The following is a 24,053-nucleotide window of genomic DNA, read 5'->3' on the forward strand; positions in this document are numbered from 1 at the left end:
GTATTTTTCATAACCAAACTGCTATACCGGTATATCTCAAACATGACCAACAATGTCACAAAAAATGCAAATTAACTGTTTCCTGCAATGGGCAAATCAACGGCCAACCTATCACTATAGGACACCTGATGTAGGGGCATAATAACTCTAGCCAGGGAATATTAACTCTCATAAGCATACCAATTCACACTATAAAATACTTATTTAACAGAAATAGAACTGTAAGCCATTGGCTAATACCCCCGCTCCCTGTCATTTGCAAAATACAGTTTTATAGTACTGACTCTTTTAATTTGAATAAATATATTGACTGGTTACCATGACAACCAACATTTTGCTGGGGAAAAAAATAGTAACACAAAACTTAACTGGAATACGAACAACAAATAAAGAATACCTACAAAATTAGTTATGAAATAGTAACTTTAGTCATAGACTAATAACTTAAAATAAAGATTATAAACAATGCTTATTATGGAACTTTGATTATCAATTACTATGTAAACATTAAATACTGAATTTGAGAAGTAAAAGATCTACTTATACTTATAAATTTTTAACTCCAGTTATAAGAAATCATATTTAGTTGAAAAGTACTGAAATCTAGTTGAAGAGTAAAACCTTAAGTTAGAAAATACTTACTCTAAGTTACACTAGTTAGTTAACTTACCTTCATTCTTACAGGATGCATCTTCCAATACATTATCATAAACGTTGTTAGTCAGATTAGCAGTGCTGGCAGAAGTGAAAGTTACACTTCTTGTCTGTGCATAATTCATCCATTTTTGAACAATTTTGTCAAGTTGTGGTATGTTTGTAACGGTTTCAAGAGCACGTAGCTTATCAAATTGGGACAATATTGAATTCCAAATCATCAGCTGGCTTATCCTTCCTTGAAACATTTGACCCAATAGTACTTGAAACCTGCAGAAAAAACCTATGGATATAGTGAATGAAAACTTTTTATACCTATCACTCAAAATTTTAGATTTTAATCATATAAGGCCTCTCCCATGGATTCTGTTTCAAGATTTTGTCCTTTGATGATTGACAATAACAAGAGAGAAACTAAAAAACTGATGTGTTAAATTCACAAAGGATATCAAATAAGCAATTGACTGACAGTCTCAGATGTCAGCTGTCAATACTTCATGATATCACTTTACTATGCACGGAAACATACATGTTTGTCAATATGCCTTATCTTAATACATATTTGTATGTCTTGAGAAATAGTAATATCAAGAATCATTTTAAAATGAAAATGACTTTTGGACTATAGATTCCCTACCTTTTCTCTTTTTTAATTTTATACACCGAAAAAAACTATGAAAAATTAAGCATTTAAAAAACTTTAACAGTAAAACTTATTACTTACACAGAAGAAAATGTTCCTGACACAGTCATCTCATTAAATGCCTTTGTGGAGGTATCCAGGATGACATTGGTGGTACCATTGCTATGATAAGTCACACCAACATGATGCCATTTCTTGTCACAGATGTTCTGGTCAAAGTCAACCATTTTGGAGTTGGTATCATTGCTAAACATAACACCTCCGTTTGTTATCTTTACCAGATAAGATGATGAAGAAGAACTCATCCAGCCAGGTCCTTGATTATCAACATCTCTACAAAAGATATAAACAAAAAATTATTAAAATGAATAGCCATATCATTTGAGTTAAATTATCATTAATTTTGTATAAACCTGACAACTTTCCTGCCAAAGACTGACAATCCTCTTGAAGTATGGCTGTCTCATGACAAAGAACTCCAAACACTAAGGTGAAAGTGAATGACTGATCTGCATTACTTCACCAAATTTTCAACAGGTCCAATATATGTTGATATTATTGTACATATGACATAAAGGACGAGAAGCCCATCATCTGGTTAGGTCACAAATCTTTGATTTCAACAAAACTGAATCCACTACAACCAATGATATTTTGACATAATTTTGTCATTGTCGCCATTAAAAAAGAGAGATTTTATGATTTAATTCTATTAATGTTCTACTCCTCTACCTCTTAGGAAGGATAGATCCACTGTTTATACAAAATTGATTCCCGTTTATCCAAGGATGCTCTTAACCAAATTAAATCAAAGCATTTTCTTTCAAACAAGACAAAAAGTGTTTGAGGTCTCAATTTTTTCTACTGAGCCTCAACCCTCTGCCCCAAACAGAGTTTGACCCATGTTTTAAAAACAAGATGTCTACTTGACTGTATCAAACACCTAGTTTAGTTTGTTGATATTGATTCATTTAAAATAAAGAAGAAATATTCAAAACAATTGTATTTATTTTCCATATTTGGCCCTGACCCTCTGCCCCAAAGGGGTTATATCTGTTTATACAAAACTAAATTCTTTCCACCATAGAATACTTCAGGCCAAATCCAAACATCCCTACAGAAGGAGTAAGATTTTAAAAAATCTGCCCTATTTCCCCTATTGGGTCCCAACCCTCCCACCCCAGGAGGTCAAGACCTATGATTTGAACAATAGAGGAGGTTTAGGATTTAACAGAACATGCCCTATTTCCTCTATTATGCATTGTCTCTATTTCCCTTAAATGTACAGCTAAAGGTCTCCCACATGGTAACTACCCTTAGAGCATACGGACAGACATGAATGCACTGATTCCTGTATACCCCTCTCCCACCACAATTTTTGTAGTGGAAATATAATCAGTTAAATCATTCAGGACTAGTAATGATTTTTACTAAAAAAATCTTTGGACACAAGACGGACACTGCACCGTGGCATAAGGCCACTTGACCTTTCCATCTGGGTAGCCACAAAAAAGCTGTGAGAAAACAATGTGTTAAAGACATTCCTGCTATCATTGATAATGACATGATATATGTAGTTTGTACACTTCAGTTCAAAATCGCTTTAAAACAGAAAAAAAGTGAAATACAACATATATTACCTGGGTTCCAATACCATGATAACAGGATTGCTGTAAGTGTCATTACTACATAGCACCCAAAACATTATAGATAACATATCGGTATTGGAGAATACAAAGGGATTGTTCAGGTAGGTGCCACTGGTGTCTACAGCTGCATCAATCAACATGTCACCAATTGGTGAACCTAAAAAATATAATCATGAAAAAACAGTGTCAGCAAAATATGACTTCACCTGATCTTTTAGTTTTTGAGTTAATCTGTTGAAGGGTTCATAAGGTACCTCTTGTATCAAAGGTTAGTCTACTAAATTAAGCTAGTTATTTGTACAGCAAGGGGAGCCAACTTCTTCTTCAGTACGTTGTGTATCATGGTCATGAAGGGCACATATATCTCCCTCAGTTAACAGAAATAGGGAGCTGTGAGGGACCATTTCTACATGTACTCTCTGTTATGTATTGGCATGGGTCAAAAGTGGAAACCAGTCCCACCACCTGAATACGACCCAGTGGGCAAAGTACATTGGCAGGATGTCTTGAAAACATCCCATTTTCCTCACAATTTTTGTTTGCAACTTATAAGCAATGTTGTGAGAATGGAGAAATTTACTTTTCAAACATCTATGCAATGTTTGCTATGGACATTGTAACAAGGTTATTATACAAATGTTGCAATTTCTTCAAGTTGTTTCTTAGCTCAATAAGAAGACAATAATTTGCTTTCTACGATCAAGTATTATTAGAAAATGGCACATTCATAAATAAAATGACAAAATAAGTTTATCGGGAAAGATAACATCATTTCTACTTCAAATAAAGAATTCAAATGTATTAATGTATATAATGGATATACAAATGCTTGTGTGTCAATAATCAACTAATTCATATCAAAGATATTGTTAACAAATCTGAGGATTGCAGGGCAGCAATCTTAAATTTATTTTCAACACTTGCCGAGACAAGGAGTTCTGAATGTGAAAGAAAAAAGATAACTAATTAGGTACGGTTGTTTCCTGACTATGGATTAATCTTATGTGAAGAAAGGAAGAAAAATAAGGAAAATAAATCTTGAAACTTGTGCGCAGGTTTTCTATAACAGATCACACACCGTCACTGGATAGACCTACATACTGGCATTTTATTGTGATTTTAAGGATTCACACTGAGAAGCAATCAGCTGATAATTGGATGTAACTCCTTGAGGTCATTTTAATGTTTTACTTTCAATATTTACTTTAGCATGTGTCTTGAATGATTTATGTTTACAAACAAATTGACTGGCAAGAGTAAATAGAATTATAATACATATGTAATGCTGTGTTTGATGTAACTGACCACAATTATCAGGGCCTTATTTATCCTTGATTTAACCACAATGTATTTAAAAGAATATTGCTTTTTTAAGTCTTGATAATTCAAATTTAAAACACTATACATTCTGTCTACAGATACGATGACCTAACATGTAATACACGAACATGGACCAGACTGAGCAGGTAATGTGGTTCATTAAGAATCTATATTAAACAATTTAAACTTTTTATTTGTTCATTTTAGTGATTTTTCATTAATGGCTGCATTCAAAGTGAAATCACGAGATTGACATAATGCTGTAACAATGTCTGCACAACATAAACAAAATGTTGCACAAAGATCTTTTGGAGGATTACATGAAAATGTAGCACAAACTTTCCCTTGGTTGTTACTACAACCTCAACGCAACACTGTGTCTTGATGGAACTGCAATGTTTTCAGGACATTGTGTGTCCAGTGGGGAAAATGTCTGGTATATGAAATATCCTGAATAGTCATTAAATTGTATGACAAATTAAAGAGACCTTGGCATTGTATGTTAAACAAGAACCTCAATTGTCACCTGAATTACAATATTGTTGTTTTTCTTGTAACATGTCACATAAATAATCTTCTTTACAAAGTAAAATAACTTGAAAAACATTGTACATATAATGCAAACTAAATGTACATCACCTTAGCTACTGTCCAATACTAAGGCTTCTAAACGGATTCAAACTGAAAGAAATTATAGTCAAAAATGTAATTTTCCGATGTAAACTCTTCCATCTGTGAACAATATTTAAGAGATTTCCTGCCACACCCCAGTTTTGCAAAGATCTTGAAATGTAAGTCAATTTTATCCATTTTGGCCCAACTTATCAGCCCCTAGGGATCAGCTAGTATCAATACATCAGTGTCATCAAAATGTCATCTTATACTAATAATTCTAACCAAGTTTGAACTCTTTCCAATAGAAAATAAACAAATTATGCTCAAAAATATAATTTCCCTATACAACATACAACAAACTTGACCCCCTCCCCGGGGGAAATGTGAGTCTCTAGGGTCATAAAGTTTACAATTTTCGTAAAGCATTTAAAGTCTTTCCATCCATGATTCGATTCTACCATACTTGGGTATTGAAAGGAGATTTTTAAAATTTCATTCAATTTGACCCTTTTTTGCACTGCCCCTCTCCTGGGGACCCTTTAGTTTACAACTTTGGTAAATTTTTGGCTATGGAAAATTTACAAGAAAAGAAAAAAATTGAAATCGGTTCAGGGGTTTACGATAAGAAGTTAAAAATGTTAAAAGTTTATGACATGATGCCGGACAAAAGATCACAATAGGTCACCATGAGACTTTGTCTTTGGTGATCTAACAACATTTACTCTGGGACCGTATATTCCTTCAACTTATACAAGAATTTGGCAATATAACACTGACATCACTGCTGGAGAAATGGACATATCGACTGATACTGATAAGGAGAACAATTGCGATATCATAGTTTCTATGACTGTTTTGGACACCAATGCAACTGTGATGGAAAACATAAATTCTTTAAAGAAAAAATGTTGCTGTTTTTCATATAATTCAGCTGACATATAAGAAGTTACTTACTTTTACATTGTGAAACTGTAGGGATTTCTCCTCCTGGACAGTAACACAAAAACTTTTCTTCATCAGACATACATGATGCTCCGCTTGTACATGGGTTTAAGGAGCATGGATCGTTGTATTGTCCACAAGTTCCACCAGAGTAAGCTGTAGGGAAAACACACAACATAAATAACGTATCAACAGGTTTTCTAGCTTAAAAGATTTGAGTTATGACTGAAACTCTACATTAAAACGAAAACCAATTAAGTAAACATTCATCATCAAATACGAATAAGATCTAAAGATGATTCAACCAATCATTCTATATAACTATTAAGTCAAAGTGACCATGCATGTGATTATTGCTGTAAATCAGTTTGATCAGGATAATTACATTAACTTGTATATGGAGCCTACAAAACATGTAGCAGTTGACACAATCAATAATGACTCACAATTTTTACACTTGCAAGAAAAATCCATGCCACTTCCAGTAACACAAGTCCCATCATTTTCGCAGGGATCACTTCCACAGTGGTAGGTTGTCAGCTGACAAGAGGATCCTGTATAATCATCTGAAGGACAAACAGAATTTTTCTAAATGTTAGTTGTATTTATTTTTGCAAGTGGTATCCTTTTATTTTCAACGATCATCTAACATTATGATCTCATATTATTTATTAATATCCTATTCATTTTTCACTAATTCTGAACAGCTATCTAATTAGCACTGACTACCCTAGTCAAAGTCATTTTGCTGACTTTTTGAAGAAGTAAAGGTCATTTTCAAAAACAATGCCATTAGATATAAATGATAAATTGTAATAGGTTAAACAATTTTATATAAAAACTACCTTTACAAAAAACTCATTATATATGCCATCATAACTAGACCTTAAGTCATAAAAGTTGCTACCTAGAGTATTATATATATAGGCCTGTGACATACACACAAATGGTGAGAAATGGAACAATATAGCAAAGAGTGATCATTCTCAAGCAGCCTGATAAAGAATGATCAAACAGTGGTGAAAGACCATTCTCACACTGCCTAATTAAAAGTGATCAAAGAGTGGTGACAGACCATTCTCAAACTGTCTAATTAAGAATGATCAGATAGTGGTGACAGACTTAATGTCAACCCAAGAGATAAATAGATTGCAAACATATACAGGTAATAAAGTGTTTTTCTTGCACTGTGTAGAAATTCCATATACCTTTCTCAACTGGTTTTATTTCCAAAGTCTTCTACTGAATAACCAGTAGATTACCTCCCTTTGTGGTTGTTTTAAAACAGCCTAATCAAGACCTAAAACAGATATTTAGGGCAAAACTAAAAATGTGAAACCTACTTAACAAACAGTTGCATTTGGCTGTGCCTTCCTGATCACTACAAGTTCCTTTGTCAGTACATGGATTGATGACAGAACACACTGGAGGGACATTACCACATGTAGTCCCTGTTGTTCCTCCCTGACATCTGAAACAAAACATATTCTTTTGTGACCAAACATTTGATGAAATAAAAACAGTGCAGAACAGGAGCTCCCATAAATGTTACTCTTAACCCTCATTCCTCCCTAACTATTCATTTTCAAATGAATGTGTATTGTTGAAAACTTCATTTAACCACTCAATTTCATGTCTGTTCATGTCACTTTTCCAGTTAATGTCACATTTTCTTCTTGAAAGTCCTGTTTTTCCCCATATATTCTATGTATTCCAACATCTGGTAGTGCAACTTATTTTCATGTATTTCAATAGTGGTCCTGGGTGACCTTTGACCTTCAACCTTGACATATGAACACATAAATCTTATCAGATAAAGCACTTGATAACATAATGCTATGGTATGAGCATGAATTCAAGTTTAATAAGATATTTTGTACGGAAGCTGTTTTTAGCAAACAAGAGATACAAGAAGGATCTTGGTGCCAAACATTATTTGATCTATAGCTGTTCTTTAAAAAAATTGGATCTTTAACCTTCTTTTCTCTTCTGTCAACAGTTTTCACTCTTATACAAAATTTGAACATTCCTAGGAAGAAATGGCAATGATAATGATAATACAAATCCAAGATGCTTGCCTGTCAGCCATTTCTCTTTTTTTTTTGTCAGTTGAGATGAATTCATTCAGTACATCTCAAGAAACAGTGATAACAAAATTTTTTAGTAAAAATTTTAGACAGCTGTCTGTCAGTCATTTCGTTATTCAGTCCTAAAATTAAACCTACACATGAAATTTGAGAACGATACATTCAGCAATTTTAAAGAAATAGCAATATCAAATTATCATTGTTGAAATCCAAGATGGCAAAATGTCAGCCATTTTGTTTTTCTGGTCAGTCCCAAACTCGAACAGGCACAAGGGTCAAAGAGGAACTCACATATGATATTTGAGCGAGATTTGTCAAGCACCTCTAAAGTAATAGCAATAACAAACATTCATCGTAAAATCCAAAATGGTTTCCAGAAAGCCATGTTGTTTTTCTGGTCAGTCCAAAATCAAATGAGCACAACTAGGGACCAATGGAAACCTATATATGAAATTTTAAAAAGATTTATCCAGTTCTTCTCAAGGAATAGCAATAACAACCAGAGGTCAAAAGTGCCTGTATTGTTCGATTAAAACTAAGGAATAAACAGTTCTAAATATCAAAGCACACAAAACATCTGCTTTCCTATTGGACCCCAACCCTATGTCCTAAGGTGTCTGCCAAACCATTCATAATTGAACTAAATCATTCCTACAGGAGAATTAAAGAATATACTCCATCTTCCCTATTGGGCACTGCCCCTCCTGCCCCAGGGGACTAAGACCCACCATTTATACAAAATTGATTTTCCTTCCCCTAGCAATGCTTCTGACCAAATTTTAGTAAAATCCCATCTTCCCTTCAGGGTCTCCTATAATCTTGATGCTGCCCATACATTCAAGAGGTCAGACTCATCTATGACCATGGTTATCTGAAACTATCTGAATGTATCACCACATTGACCCTAGCCAGACACAGCAGATTTCCTCTTAACGAAGACTACCATCGCACACTCCTCCAAATGAGAACCATCAACCAACCCTCCATGATCCAGCAAATGGTGCACCATCTCAACTAAGGATGCACTATGGTTCACCAGTTACTCCAAGATGCTCTAACCCTCCAACTGGTACACCAGTGTGACACAAGAACTATGAAATTATAGCATCACTTCTATCTTTTCAGACAACTGTGGTCACTTTTCCACTTAACAATAAAATAAAATCACAGTGTTCTTATTCATTGTTAAAAGAAAAAAATCAAGATAGCTGCCTGTCAGGCATTTTGTTTTTTTTCAAACAGTCCAAAAATAGACAATGCACAACTACAGGGACTAGGGTGAACCTAGGAAAAGTTTGAAAATTATCAATGCCTTTCATCCAAGGATACCTTAAACTTAATTTGGCCAAAAATCCTGTTATTCATACAAAAGTAGGATTTGTGGAAAATCTGATAGTTATTTCACTGATATAGCCGAATCCAATTTTCAGTCTTGTGAGGGTACATCCATTTCTTCTTCAAAATTCAGTCCCCTTCTTCCAAGGACTTTTTCGCCTAAAACTTAGTCAAAACATCTTCATCTTAACATCAGGACATTTAAGGTTTTTCTACTTTTTTCCCTTTTTTGTCACACCATGCCCTCTGCTACCAGGAGGGTTAAGCCCACTATTTACACGAAATTATACTAATGACTCTTGTTCGCCTGGATGCAAGCACGTACAAGGGATCTTATATTGGACGAAACTCAGAAAATCTTCAGATTCAGAATGATCTTATACCTGCAGAAGAAGTCACTGTTCATGTTAAAACATTTCCCGTCATTTTTGCAAGTGTTGATTGGGCAGTAGTCCACTTCCACACTACAATCTTTGCCAGACCATCCAGCTGTACAACTACAAGTATAGGTGTTGTCTCCATCAGTACAGTTTGCTCCATGCTGGCATGGGTAACTTGCACATTCATCAATGTTCTCCTGTTTAATAAAAACAAATTGTAATACAAAGTACATGAAAATATGATAACTTGTTACGCTTGGATTTCTCATGCACAAATTAAGACTTGAAAATTATTCATTACATTAAAATGATCATCTTCTATTCAAATGGCCAAAAAATGCTATGCTATCACACCAAACCGTTACATGTACCAAATAGTGACGAAATATACATGTGATTTATACCAAAAAAATATGTATTTTATATCTAGGCAATGTAACTATAAGCAATTTAATATTCTGCCATCCCTCCATTTGTACATTCTTATCTTATATGATTTCACTCACACTCAACATCGTGGGGAGTCCCTATCCAACAACCATAATGTGCCATGGAAACAGAAGTTGAAATATGATTTTAGTTTAAAGGATAGTAAAGATATGAAAGTACCTGTATAATTTTGTTTGTAGATGTTCAGTAAGCAAATAAAATGTTTATGTCCTGATGGTTAAAATTACAACTAGCTGTCTACCTAGAGCAAAGTGAATCTTTGTTGCTCATCTTAACTGAAGCAGTTTTCTTTCACCTTTTACCAGTTCACTTGATTTAGCTTTTTATTGCTTACTATAAGGTACCTTAGACTCTGTAATTATATGGGTAATCTCTTTTGTCTTAGTCTTCATAGTTGGAGACAAACTTAGATTTTAAAATATACTGTAGTTTAAAAACTTTGGGTTATCTTTAAATCTAGCCATTGTTAGTGGAGCTGTGTTAATAACTATGACTACCTCAGCAAAAATGCACATTTTGAAATTAGTTCCACTTTCCCAACTCGAAATTATTTCAACATCAAACCTTTGTAATGCCAAGTCACTTATTTGATGAGACTTTTAAGATGTTTACAATTAACATCACATTAAAACTGATTATCTGTCTCTTGTTTTTGAAAAAAAGACCAAATGGGTCTGCATCACTCACATAGCTAATTTAGCTATTCAGACATTTCATAACGGATTTCAAATATGACAAACAATTTCTGATCTAATTTATCATATTTGGTCACATCCTCATTGTCAAACAGTGGTCAGATTCACTCTTCATAAAAAATGCTTCAGACCAAATATAGACAATATTCTTGAATGGAAGAAGGACTTTTAAGAACTTTATTCTCAAAGGAGGTGTAACTTTTTAAAGAAATTGCAAAATTTCCTCTTTTGGGCCCTGTCCCTATGGCCTCTGAGACCTGAGAACCATCTCACACTAACTTTGTTCATCTTCACCCAAGAATATTTCTGACCAAATTAAGAATTCTTCTGACCACCTTAAGGTAATATCTAATCATTCCTAATTGAAAAGAAGGATTTTAAAGAATTTGCTCGATTTCCCCAATTGGGCTCTCCCTTCTATTCAATGGGGCTGGAATCCGTTTGTTTATACACAACTAGTTTCTTTTTCTCTCTTCAGACAAAATATGGGAAATATCCATTCACCACCCACCATTTATACCAAATTTGCTCCCCTTTGGATGCTTCTGACCAAATTGGTCAAAAGCCTGTAAGTCATTTATGACTAGTAGCGATTTGTATGAAAAAGCTGATGAATGATGGACGATGGACAACAGCCACCACAGTATGCCATAAGGTCACTTGGCTCTTCAGGCCAGGTGAGCTAAAAATCCAAGTGGATGTTGTTGCATATCATTGTAAGATTATTTTCATTTCTCTAATTTACTCTCAATTATATGCAGTAGTAGAAGGTGGATAAATCAAAGCCTGTCTGAAATTGAAAACTATTCATTTAGTGCATCATCTTCATATGTCCCTTTCTGGTATGGCTATCCTATAAGCAACCTCATTTTCCAAATCAGTCACAAAACTATACAAGAGGAAAAAGGCAGAAAGGAAAACTGAACTAATAAATTTGAGGATTTTTTCCTCTGAATTGTGAAAAAAGTCCAGTATTAAACTTTTCTACTGATTATTTTTTAAAAGGTTTGATTTAAGATAGTAAGTTAAAAGCCAAAAACATTATGTTGCTACACTTCTTTTTCAAATACTTCGTCAGAGTATGTATAACAGGAAATAATCTGTTTTCACATACTTTAAATTTTTTGCTGAATGAAAAACATTCTTTGTAGTGTTTGAGCAACCTTTTAAAAAATAGATTCCTCTTTCATTAAAAGTAAATAGTATGATGCTTGGATATTAAGGAAAAAATAATAATAAAAATAAAAAAAAAATAAATACTAAATTTTCATTTAAATTAATAAAACCAATTTACATAATTTGAAAAGATGGGGTCCATGTGATTTAATTTTTACTATTTTCACCCAAATAGCCAGTTTTTCCAAAATCAAGAAACAAAATGAAATACGTTTTCAGGTATTCAAAATTATCAGGGAAAGTGGTCCAACACATTAGAATTCACAAATCTATTGTGTTTTGTGACGATTATTCATGCAAAGTTTAGTTGAAATCTTGGAAAGTTTAAAATCAAGAGATTACTGATGCTACTCCCAGATCATGCCATCAACTACCCTGTCAAAAACTTTAGTCCACAAGTGCAAATCTTTTTCAAAATCTTACACAAAGTGCATATTTTCAGCTTCCAAGTACAACTTTTGAAAGTATATAAAAACACAAGTCAAAGATGTTGGAATTCATTTTTTACTGAACTATGGCCTACTTCTGGTCAAACATCAGTAGTAAATCCTTAAAAAACAATAATCAAAAACTTTCCAAGATGGTCACAAGTCAACCAATTTTTTTCCTTTTTTTTTTTTTTGTAATAAGTCTAAAAATTTAAAATGCCCAGCTCCAATTAAGGGTCAAGAAAAGAGATTTAAAATGCCCAGCTCCAATTAAGGGTCAAGAAAAGAGATTTAAAATGCCCAGCTCCAATTAAGGGTCAAGAAAAGAGATTTAAAATGCCCAGCTCCAATTAAGGGTCAAGAAAAGAGATTTAAAATGCCCAGCTCCAATTAAGGGTCAAGAAAAGAGATTTAAAATACCCAGCTCCAATTAAGGGTCAAGAAAAGAGATATAAAATGCCCAGCTCCAATTAAGGGTCAAGAAAAGACATATCCAAAGATGAACTTTGAATCTTGAAACGTTAAGGAGATATTACCTCATGAAAATTGGTTTTACATTAAAAAACCTCAATTCCCAGTTTGTGCCTTACCGAAAACCGGAAGTTGAACTTTTAAGGAAGTTTTTCTTATGACAATCAATAGGAAGTGTCTACAGAAGGTTTATAATCAATTTTCATCATTGTGTGCCTTCTAGAAAGTGAGAAACTGTCATTTAACGATTTTTACTTAATTGACCTCTGTGACCTTGAAAGTGGGTCAAGGTCATTTATATTATCAAACTTTGTTGCCAGTTACATATGCTTCTTATATGTGAAATATCAAGCCTCTACGCCATCCAGAACTAGAGAAGAAGTTTTTCAAAGATTGGTACCCTTAATAGCACTTTTCAACTTTGACCTCCTACCGCAAACCGGAAGTTGAATTTGAGGTACTTTCTCTTATATCACTCGACAGGAAATGTCCACAAAATATTTATGTCCAAAGTTGAAGACTTTCGGCAGCTTAACAAAGGAGAAATTACCATTTAACGATTTTTACATAATTGACTCCTGTGACCTTGAAAGTGGGTCAAGGTCATTTATATTAACAAACCTGATAGATAATTGATCAGACATCTTACACATGAAATATCAAGACTCAAGGCTTTGCAGAACTTGAGAAGAAGTTTGTCAAAGTTTGTAACTTAAAATAACACTTTTGAACTTTGACCCCTACCGAAGACCGGAAGTTGACCTTTGATCCCAGTTTTTTTCTTGTGAAAAGTGTTTTCTTATTAATCTACATAATATGATTAAAACTGAGGTCACTAGCTGAAACAGTTCTTGAGTTACAGCATTTTAGGTAAAATCGGATATGACGTCATGGCCATATTGGATTTTTGACCTACTTACAAAATCGGCATCGACAAGTTCATATACGTATCTACAAATAGGTGAATAGAATGTATTTCTAGCTTTTACAATTTAAAAGATTACGAACCCACAAAATTGGAAGAAGAATAATAAGAAAAAGAATAATAATAATAATAATAATAATAATAATAAGAATAAGAAACAGAACAAAAACAATAGGTCTTTTCACAAGTTAGTGAAAAGCCCTAACAAGAATTATTTACAGATGGACAAACAACAGACACACAGCTGAAGAAAGGCAAACAATCAGTGGTTTCCATCTTAAGAAGCCAATACTGATCCGGTGAAGCCTTTGGTTCTGTTATTGATGAGATGTCTACCTTCTTTCTCTGACCTGAAATATTGCCAAAACTTTAAATGATCATGCTCTAGCTTACCGTGCAGTTTTGGCCTTTCCATCCATCTTCACAGACACACATGTAATCATTAACCATGTCGATGCATTTCATTCCTGATGAAACAACATGTTCACCAGTACAATGACCAGAACAATCATCAATGTTGATGTTGCAGTCACTGACTCCCCCTACAAAAAAGTCACATGGTTAGCTTGTTTTCAAATATCAGGTATCTGAAAATTTTAACTACAACTGTCACCAGGATGGCTGACTTATACCACCCAACCCCCGGCATCCCAATGAACAATTCTTTCAGAGGGGTTATAACAAGAGATACCATCCATCATCGATCGCTTAATGCTCATTCTGAGTGATGGATCTTAAAAAGGTACAATGCCCATCTAGGGTCCTCGGGAACCCTACCAATGAAATTTGAGAATAATTCATATAGTAGTTGTCAAGAAAAAAGCTGTCCATTTTTTACAGAAAGGGGCATGCATAATTGTAAGATATTTTGTTGAAACTTAACAAAATGCAAAGGGCACAACTACATATCATTGGGATGCAATATGCATTTCAAGAAAATATTGCTTCAATACTTTACTAAATACAGTTAACATAATTTCTACAATAAGGGGCATAATTCTTAACAAATGTTGTTAAAATTGAATGAAATGTGAAAGTGCAAAACTATATATCATAGGGATGTAGCATGCCAAGTTTGAGAAATATTGCTTCAGTACTTTATTAGATACACTTGACACAATATACCAAACAGAACATCTACAAAAAGGTGCATAACTCTACCAAATGTCGTAAAAATTTTACAAAAGAGTGAAAGGGGACAACTTTATATCATAAGGATGTAGTAGGCAAAGTTTGAGAAATATTGCTTCAGCACTTTATGAGATACACTCAACACAATATTCCAGATGGTCAGATGTTAGGACGGTCAGACAGAGTGATTCCAATATACTATTCCGAACATATCATTGGGTGTAAAAATTACAAGTGTGTTCGCTGATATTCTGACGATGGCTAGAATGAATCAACAGGAGAAAGCATGACTGACAGATAAATCACCATGTCTTTCATGTTTTTTGTTTAAAACTGAAAAGTGTCGCTTTGGGAGTGAGTGCAATTACATTTTAATCTGTGTCATGTCATGATTTCTTTCCTTCTAAATGGGTAGTAGTTATTTTGCTCTAATTTTGATGGGAATTTTCTTCATACTATTTGTATCAAAGTTTGAAATTTAATTTTGTCACTTAAAAGTCATCAGCTAGTTTCTGCTTTAATCTCACAGCCATGGTGAGTGTTAGGCCTTCCCACAGACTTATATATTATATGTATGTCTATGGAGTATCATACACTATCCCAGAAATCATATATCATATATATACCAATAAATATATACCATCTACTGACATCATATATATCAATTGCTAGGACTTTATTGGTTAACATCTCATAACTTGAAACAGATGCATGAGAAGTTTAAATGAAAAGAAATGAAAAGTCAGATAAAATAAAAAATGATGGTTTTAAAATATAAGCATTGAATTACCTTCAGTTGGCATTCATGGGCTTATGGATGAAGTTCATCACAACTAATTCAAATACATGTATGTTCATGTATTTCATATATTGTCAAATCCATGTGTGCCAATCCTTTTACAATTCTAATCAAAATCCTTCAAGAAATGGCTAGAGCCCCACCAAAATTTCAGAGTTACATATGCCAACCATTGCAACCATTATACCCCCTCCAACTTTTAGTCTTGCTTCAACAGAAATGTCATCCAGGGGCCAACTCATACCCCCCTTGCTCTCCACATATCAAACTCACACCTACCCCCTCCAAGCTTTCAGGATTGCTATATTAGAATGAATCCTTAAATCCCTTCATGACATAGGAATGTTACTATGTAATACATAATGTTCCTATACCCTTCCCCCACTCCTCCTCCTTGAACACTTGGTCTATAAATTCTTTTTTATCTCCTTAATTCAGCTTTTTGTTCTTGGCTTCCCTTGTAGACCTCATTAAAGGTATCAAGAAACCTTCCACATCCCTCATTCCCATACTTAAACAAGGAGAATAACTCACAATATAATAAGCCTTATTATACAGTGATATTTTACAGAATAGACTTACCTGTAAACCCAGAGCTACACATACACTCATATCCATTGGTTTTGTCTATACAAGTGCCACCATTAAGACAGGAATTCATGGTGCAGTCTATTTTATCATGCTGACAATAAGCTCCAGTATAGCCAAACACACAGAAACAAACCCCTCCGCCGCAGGTGCCATTGTTACAATTGACACCTGCACAATCATCAATCTTGGTACACTTCCCATTGTTGTCTGAAACACATAGAGAAAATACTTAAGGGACTACAGTACCTTTCAACATCAAAATCAGATTTAATATAAGTATTCATCTATAAAGCACAAGAAGATACTTGATTATGTATAAATCCCCGAGGAACTACAGTACTGGTTTGTATTGAGCTACAAAGCTTGCTCCAGTATTCAAGGACAATACCGTTATATGACAAAGCTTTACAGACCAACATGCTATTGTTTGCTGGTATAATATGTTAGATTTACTTGCAATGCAATAAAATCCTCCAGATTGTATTTTAGTTGGGACAACCTTTGAACCATACCTAGGCCATGCAATATTCTGGCATGTGTTTCACTTTGGACAATGCTTGAACAATACAATGGCATCTTGGAAGTTGAACACCCTAGACTGTATTTCAGTTAGGATAATCCCTGAACCATACCAAGGTAGTTCAATTCTCTTGTCCATATTTCTACTTGGACCATCTTTAAACCATACCAAGGTAGTTCAATCCTGTGATCCCCATTTCAGAAGTTAGAAATTAAAGAATTTTCCCCTATTAGGCCTCATCTCTGCACTGAAGGCAAAATGAATTTCCGTTCAACCAAGGATGCTTCAGACCAATCTGGGAAAAATCCTGGCATACCTATGGAGGAAGAAGCAATTGTTGATCCATACCATGGCAGTCCAATCCTCTGGTCCATATTTCAGTTAGGACAGTCTCTAAACCATACATGGCAGTCCAATCCTCTGGTCCATACTTCAGTTAGGACAGTCTCTAAACCATACATGGCAGTCCAATCCTCTGGTCCATACTTCAGTTAGGACAGTCTCTAAACCATACATGGCAGTCCAATCCTCTGGTCCATATTTCAGTTAGGACAGTCTCTAAACCATACATGGCAGTCCAATCCTCTGGTCCATATTTCAGTTAGGACAGTCTCTAAACCATACATGGCAGTCCAATCCTCTGGTCCATATTTCAGTTAGGACAGTCTATAAACCATACATGGCAGTCCAATCCTCTAGTCCATATTTCAGAAAGGACAATCTTTGAAACTATACTTTGAGGTCAGTTCAGCACTCTTGATCATATTTTTCATTTAGGATAAGCCTTGAACCATACCTCTGCAGTGCAATCCTCATGGTTCTTTTTAATTTGTGTAATCTTCAAACCACATCAAGGCAGTTCAATCCTTTGGTCAATAATTTGAATACGACAATCTTAAATCTAAGCCAAGGAAATATTGGTTGAACAATCATGTTAAAGAATTGTCTATATTTTCTTTAATGGTTCCAAATCAAGAAATAAAGAAAGAAAAAAGCACAACTAGAGATCAAGGGGAACCTTTATCAGGAATTTGAGAAAGAGCATTCTCTTACCCCGGACAGGGATATCCACAAGTTTTTACAGGTGTGACATTTTTCTATCTCACCCTAGGGTTGAGACAAGCTACACACGCTCCTTGCACATTCTCAGCAATAATGTGACGTCACTATCTTGACCCAAAAGTGGAACTTGACATGTAAATGATGTCATTGTAAAATAATGATTTAATAATATGTGTTAATTTTGTGTATATATTGAAGTCATCTCATCCATACTTTCACATTAAAATTGTTTTTTATCATTAATATTACGCCATTTCATGTTTTACTGTACCGTTAATGGGAATTATATTTTGTGCGGGATATCACAATTAAGCGTGACACGGTTGAGACGGCCTCGTCACTGTACGTTGTCTACGAGTTTTTGTTTACAAACATTCTATTTTGTATTTTACAATCAGCGGGGGAACAGGGTAAGAGAAAAATAATCATTCACCCCCTTTGGTATGAGACAGGGTTTCTCACCCCAAAGGGGGTGAAAGATTCTATTACTCCAAAATTTCTCATTAAAAAAACCATAAAAAAAGATTGTTTGAGGAAGATGGACCACAGATGCAGAATGATTCGAATAGCCCACCATCTGATGATGATGGTAGGCTGAAAATAAAAATATTGCACACAGGTTTACATTTAAGATAATATAAATCAGCATTCAAACATTTCGCAAACTTTAAGTTAATTAAAATCTAAAGCTGATACTGGGGTAATTACAAGAGATCTCTGATTCTTTTAAGCATTTTTAAAATTCTAAAACAAATTCTTTTGTAATTTTGATGTTTTCAAGTACAATTTCTGATATTTGAAAGAAATATTGAATGTGAAAAAAAAAACATACCCAACTGGTAACCATCATGGCATACACAGACTGATTTATAATTGACGTAGTCATTATAGCATTCAGCATTTAAACATGGGTCTGTGGTACAAAAGTCATTTGGAACTTGACATCTGTCCTGAGTGAAGCCAAGTCTACATTGGCAATCATAACCATTGTCTTTATCTATACATGTACCATTGTACATACATCCTTTTGGGTTCAAATCACATTCATCTGAAAATAAAAAGTATAGGAATGTTGTAAAAAATCAGGTAAATATATACATTTTACAAAAAGAAAAATTTTTTTTTTACAAACTGCTGGGCAGTGTCAAGTGATAGAGACTCTTAATGTATATGTACAGCCCCATATTGTATACTTAATTACATGATACATTAATAGACCCTGTGGCTTAATTAGAAAGTGTATATGATAAATGTACATTGACTTACTTATATTTGTTTCACAATTGTCTCCCGTAAATCCTGGAGGACAAATACACTGTCTACGAACCGATCCAAATGCTTCACAAGTGCCTCCATTCATACATGTTGTTCCACTACACAAGTTGACCACCTGCTCACAGCTACAGACAGAAAAATGAAAAGTTATGACGCCAAACTTTACATTTTCCAAATTGTATTCAGATTTAATAAAACAAGTGGCCAATACGGTTTGCTCTGTTTCCTGTATCGGGATCTGCAGCTCTACCTCAAGGGGTATCTGATGCATCTGTCATACAACTCTATGTTCCCTTCATTCTTGGATGCTTCAGAACAAATTTTGACAAAATTCTGACATTCCAACAAGATGAAGGATTTTAAAGCAATTCATCAATTTTTTTCCTTATAGGCCCTGCCCCACTTGTCCAAGGGGTTGAGACCCAACATTTATACCAAATTATACTTAAGGATGCTTCAGGCTGAATTGGGATAGAATCTAGTTATTCCTACAGAATCCTGCAAAAGAAAATTTTGAAGAATTTCCTCTTTATCCCTTAGATGGCCATGCCTCATCCATCCCAGATGGACAAAACCCACCATTTATACAAAATTGATTGCCTTTCAACCAAGGATGCTTCCATAAAAAATTACAAAATAATCAAGGCATTCCTACAAAAGAAGAAGGAATGCCTTGAGCTCCATGGAATGTACATCTGACATCTCGAACTTGATGTTTACATGTTTGTGCAATCTTGATTCATTCATGACAGGATCCCAAATTAAAAAACAAAAACAAACAACTATTGACTGTTTCTTTGCCAAGTGAACTACCAATGGTTTATAATATATACTTTGATTGTTCCATGTAGATAGACTACTAAGCTGTCATTAATGAAATATTATTGCATTGTAGAAAGAATGTATATTTATATGCTTTGTCATCATTAACTTGTGATTGGCCTAAGTGCTAGAAAAAGCTAACATCGGTTTTATTTGAAACCCAGATAATTTGAAGTATTTTTTCATTCCCTGAGAATTTCAATATAACCAGGTTCAACTGTATTTCCCATATGGGCGCCATCCCTCTGTCCCAAGGGGTCAGCCAAACCATTGAAACAGAAGTCTCCTTCATCCAAGTTCTTCCATACCCAACTGAAGCAGAATCCCACCATTTCTACAGAAGACGGAGGATTTTAAAGAATTTGCATTTTTTCCCTATTGAGACCCATCCTGCCTACTCCAGTTGACAAAGACCTATCATTTACACAAAATTGATTTCCCTTCACAAAAGATTGTTCCGGATTATTTTTGAGCCAAATCAAAATGTTCCTATAGGAGAAGTAGGATTTTAAAAAATTTGCTCTATTAGGTACTGCCCCTCCTGCCCAAAGGGGCCAACACAAAACTTTATTATAAAAATTGATTCCCCTTGACCCAGAGTGACTTTTGATTTGACTATTGATAGATGACACACCATCTCACCAAGGTGAACCCTTCTCACAAGTATACAGTTTCTGTCATTAGTTGTTTAAAAGTCAGGGGTTGTATAAGATAGTGAAAAGACAGATGGAAGGAAAGAATGAGGATAGAAGAAGGACTCATGAACACAACACAGAACAATCATTCAAGATGATCAATGTCCAGGTGTGTCAGGTACAGGTATCATACTTATGCCCCAAGAATATTAATAAGAAGGGTTCATTTGAAGGTTATAACAAACTCCATCTCTGTGACCTTCAATATTTCACAAACTTAGATATATTTCATCATAAGAACCTTTCAGTCAAATATCATGTTCCTCAGTATTTAGTTTCTGAGAAGAGGCTGTTCAAAAAGGAAAATTGATGCAGGAAAAAAATCAGAATAGACCTAAGACCATATGTGATATTAAAGAGACTAGTTTACTTTCCTTGATTGTGTGTATTCTCTAGTGATATGACGGAGACATACTTACTAAGGTTGTGTGTATTCTCTAGTGATATGACGGAGACATACTTACTAAGGTTGTGTGTATTCTCTAGTGATATGACGGAGACATACTTACTAAGGTTGTGTGTATTCTCTAGTGATATGACGGAAACATACTTACTAAGGTTGTGTGTATTCTCTAGTGATATGACGGAGACATACTTACTAAGGTTGTGTGTATTCTCTAGTGATATGACGGAGACATACTTACTAAGGTTGTGTGTATTCTCTAGTGATATGACGGAGACATACTTACTAAGGTTGTGTGTATTCTCTAGTGATATGACAGAGACATACTTACTAAGGTTGTGTGTATTCTCTAGTGATATGACGGAGACATACTTACTAAGGTTGTGTGTATTCTCTAGTGATATGACGGAGACATACTTACTAAGGTTGTGTGTATTCTCTAGTGATATGACGGAGACATACTTACTAAGGTTGTGTGTATTCTCTAGTGATATGACGGAGACATACTTACTAAGGTTGTGTGTATTCTCTAGTGATATGATGGAAACATACTTATCGAGGTTATGTGTATTCTCTAGTGATATGACGGAGACATACTTACTAAGGTTGTGTGTATTCTCTAGTGATATGACGGAGACATACTTACTAAGGTTGTGTGTATTCTCTAGTGATATGACGGAAACATACTTACTAAGGTTGTGTGTATTCTCCAGTGACAGGACAGAGACATACTTACTAAGGTTGTGTGTATTCTCTAGTGATATGACGGAGACATACTTACTAAGGTTGTGTGTATTCTCTAGTGATATGACGGAGACATACTTACTAAGGTTGTGTGTATTCTCTAGTGATATGACGGAGACATACTTACTAAGGTTGTGTGTATTCTCTAGTGATATGACGGAGACATACTTACTAAGGTTGTGTGTATTCTCTAGTGATATGACGGAGACATACTTACTAAGGTTGTGTGTATTCTCTAGTGATATGACGGAGACATACTTACTAAGGTTGTGTGTATTCTCTAGTGATATGACAGAGACATACTTACTAAGGTTGTGTGTATTCTCCAGTGACAGGACAGAGATATACTTACCGAGGTTGTGTGTATTCTCCAGTGACAGGACAGAGATATACTTACCGAGGTTGTGTGTATTCTCCAGTGATTGGACAAAGACAATCATAGCCATTTTTAACGTTTCTACAGGATCCAGCTATACAATTGTTTGTCTCACAATAATTTTTACTTTCTTGATCACAGTTTTCTCCAATAAAACCTGTAAGGATAAATTAGAAGAAACGTTGACTTATGATGTCAAGGAATATCTGATGAGTGCACCTACTGAAAGAAATTTTTAGCTAATGTGTGATTATCCCTGACAAAGGCTAACTATCCTGGACAAACAGAACTAGTAGAATCAGTTTAAACATTTTATATATGAAGTGGGGTTCTAAAACCGCCCAAACTATAAGCTTTTTGCATAACATTTCTATGTTCGAATGTAAATCATAAAAGAAGAAACTACTTGAGTGTTTTTGGTGGGTTTTTTAGCCTTTCTATCTATAACCAGCTGTTTTCAAACATTCTCTAACAATTCAACAAAAGTGGCTGCTCCTAAAATAAGCATTCAATGGACTGCTTGTCAATGCTTGTAAACTGTTAGCGGGACTACTTATAATAGCGTAAAAACTGCAAAGAGAGAGCCTGAAGGTTTATTAGTATACCTTATTCACTACAATGGTACAAATCCTTCAGAGCACACGCATTAAAAGTCAAGGTCAAGGTTAAATTTAAAAGTATGAAACATTATTGTGAGTTGGTTCAAAGTATGTTTGGGTATGCACAAGGTTCCTAGATTTAACAGATTTCAGGATAATTGTGAAATCTAAGATGATTCTAAAATATCTACAAGTGTGCCCATAAAAAAATAAGGTAGTATGCTTTGTTTTTGCATGGATTTTAATAAGAAATTTCCACAAAAAATAAAGGAGAATACATCACCTATTAATTCATTTTGACCTGAACTGCATGGTCTTCTCAAAACTGGATATGTTTGGTTTACTGAACTGTCCATTGATTATAACTTGGAAATTCATTAACTGGCAATACTTTATAGTCTACTGATGAGAATACCTGACACAACCCTTTAGTTATTATATCAATTGAGTCCTGCTTCTTCAAGTCATTTTCCATAATTCAAAAATAGTAGAAGAATCAAGTTAATTGAACTAACTTGTTAACTTACTAACATGTATCATGTATTTCACACTTCACAAATTGAAATTATAATTACTTGCAATCATACATATTGAATGGAAAACACTCCATAACTTGCAATATATTGACCGTCAAAAGTTGGTTTTTCGCATTCCTAAGCAGTTAGTTGCTACTACATTTGAATAACTAATTTGCATTTTGACATTTCTAAACAATTTGTAGCATTTCTGAGCTGTTCAATTATCCGTATTTGGCGAGACCCATTTATTTATATATAATGACTGTTTGTTAGCATTTCCTGGCAGTTCCTCTAGGTTCTAATTTGCATATAAGCAGTTTCTAACCCTTCCTTAACAGTTTACTTCAGACTTACATGGCCTAAATACAGCTAATGAATGCTAAGATAGGTAAAACAGCTAAGGACTGCTAATGAAACCTGCTAAAACATGGAATGCTACAAGTCTACAAAATCTTGAACTACATAATTAATATAAGTCCTATCAAGCCCAAAAATGATGAGAAAGGACCCATCTGAGAGTAATTAGAGGCATTGAAATTAGCCAAAAAAAGATAGAACATTGGTAACAAGGGCCATGCATATGGCAATAGGGTTGTAAATACCTGGCACATCCTTCCTATCAATATTATGAATTCTCCAACAACCAATACCTTTAAGTCCACACTTATTAAACATTGGCAATGAGTAAACCACAAGTGCACACCTAAGAGCTACAATTATCAATTAACATACCCCTAGTTACTAAATC

General features: G+C 34.5%; 1 protein-coding gene across 1 annotated transcript in view; it reads right to left on the reverse strand.

Annotated features, from left to right (window-relative positions):
- Positions 1-24,053, reverse strand: part of LOC132556307 (uncharacterized) — a 136,305-nt gene that overhangs the window by 70,353 nt on the left and 41,899 nt on the right. Inside the window, exons 22-33 of the mRNA XM_060220689.1 lie at positions 22,210-22,345; positions 19,140-19,273; positions 18,706-18,921; positions 16,279-16,498; positions 14,164-14,302; positions 9,629-9,822; positions 7,167-7,294; positions 6,270-6,389; positions 5,836-5,979; positions 2,938-3,103; positions 1,379-1,630; positions 671-924 (exon numbers count right to left, since the gene is read on the reverse strand). Of these exons, the coding sequence (XP_060076672.1) occupies positions 671-924; positions 1,379-1,630; positions 2,938-3,103; positions 5,836-5,979; positions 6,270-6,389; positions 7,167-7,294; positions 9,629-9,822; positions 14,164-14,302; positions 16,279-16,498; positions 18,706-18,921; positions 19,140-19,273; positions 22,210-22,345 (2,103 nt within the window). The remainder of the gene's footprint in view (positions 1-670; positions 925-1,378; positions 1,631-2,937; positions 3,104-5,835; positions 5,980-6,269; positions 6,390-7,166; positions 7,295-9,628; positions 9,823-14,163; positions 14,303-16,278; positions 16,499-18,705; positions 18,922-19,139; positions 19,274-22,209; positions 22,346-24,053) is intronic.

Source organism: Ylistrum balloti, unplaced genomic scaffold (assembly GCF_031769215.1).
Source record: "Ylistrum balloti isolate Yb309-2 unplaced genomic scaffold, AGI_CSIRO_Ybal_v1 Utg370558, whole genome shotgun sequence".
In the NCBI taxonomy this organism is placed as follows: domain Eukaryota; kingdom Metazoa; phylum Mollusca; class Bivalvia; order Pectinida; family Pectinidae; genus Ylistrum; species Ylistrum balloti.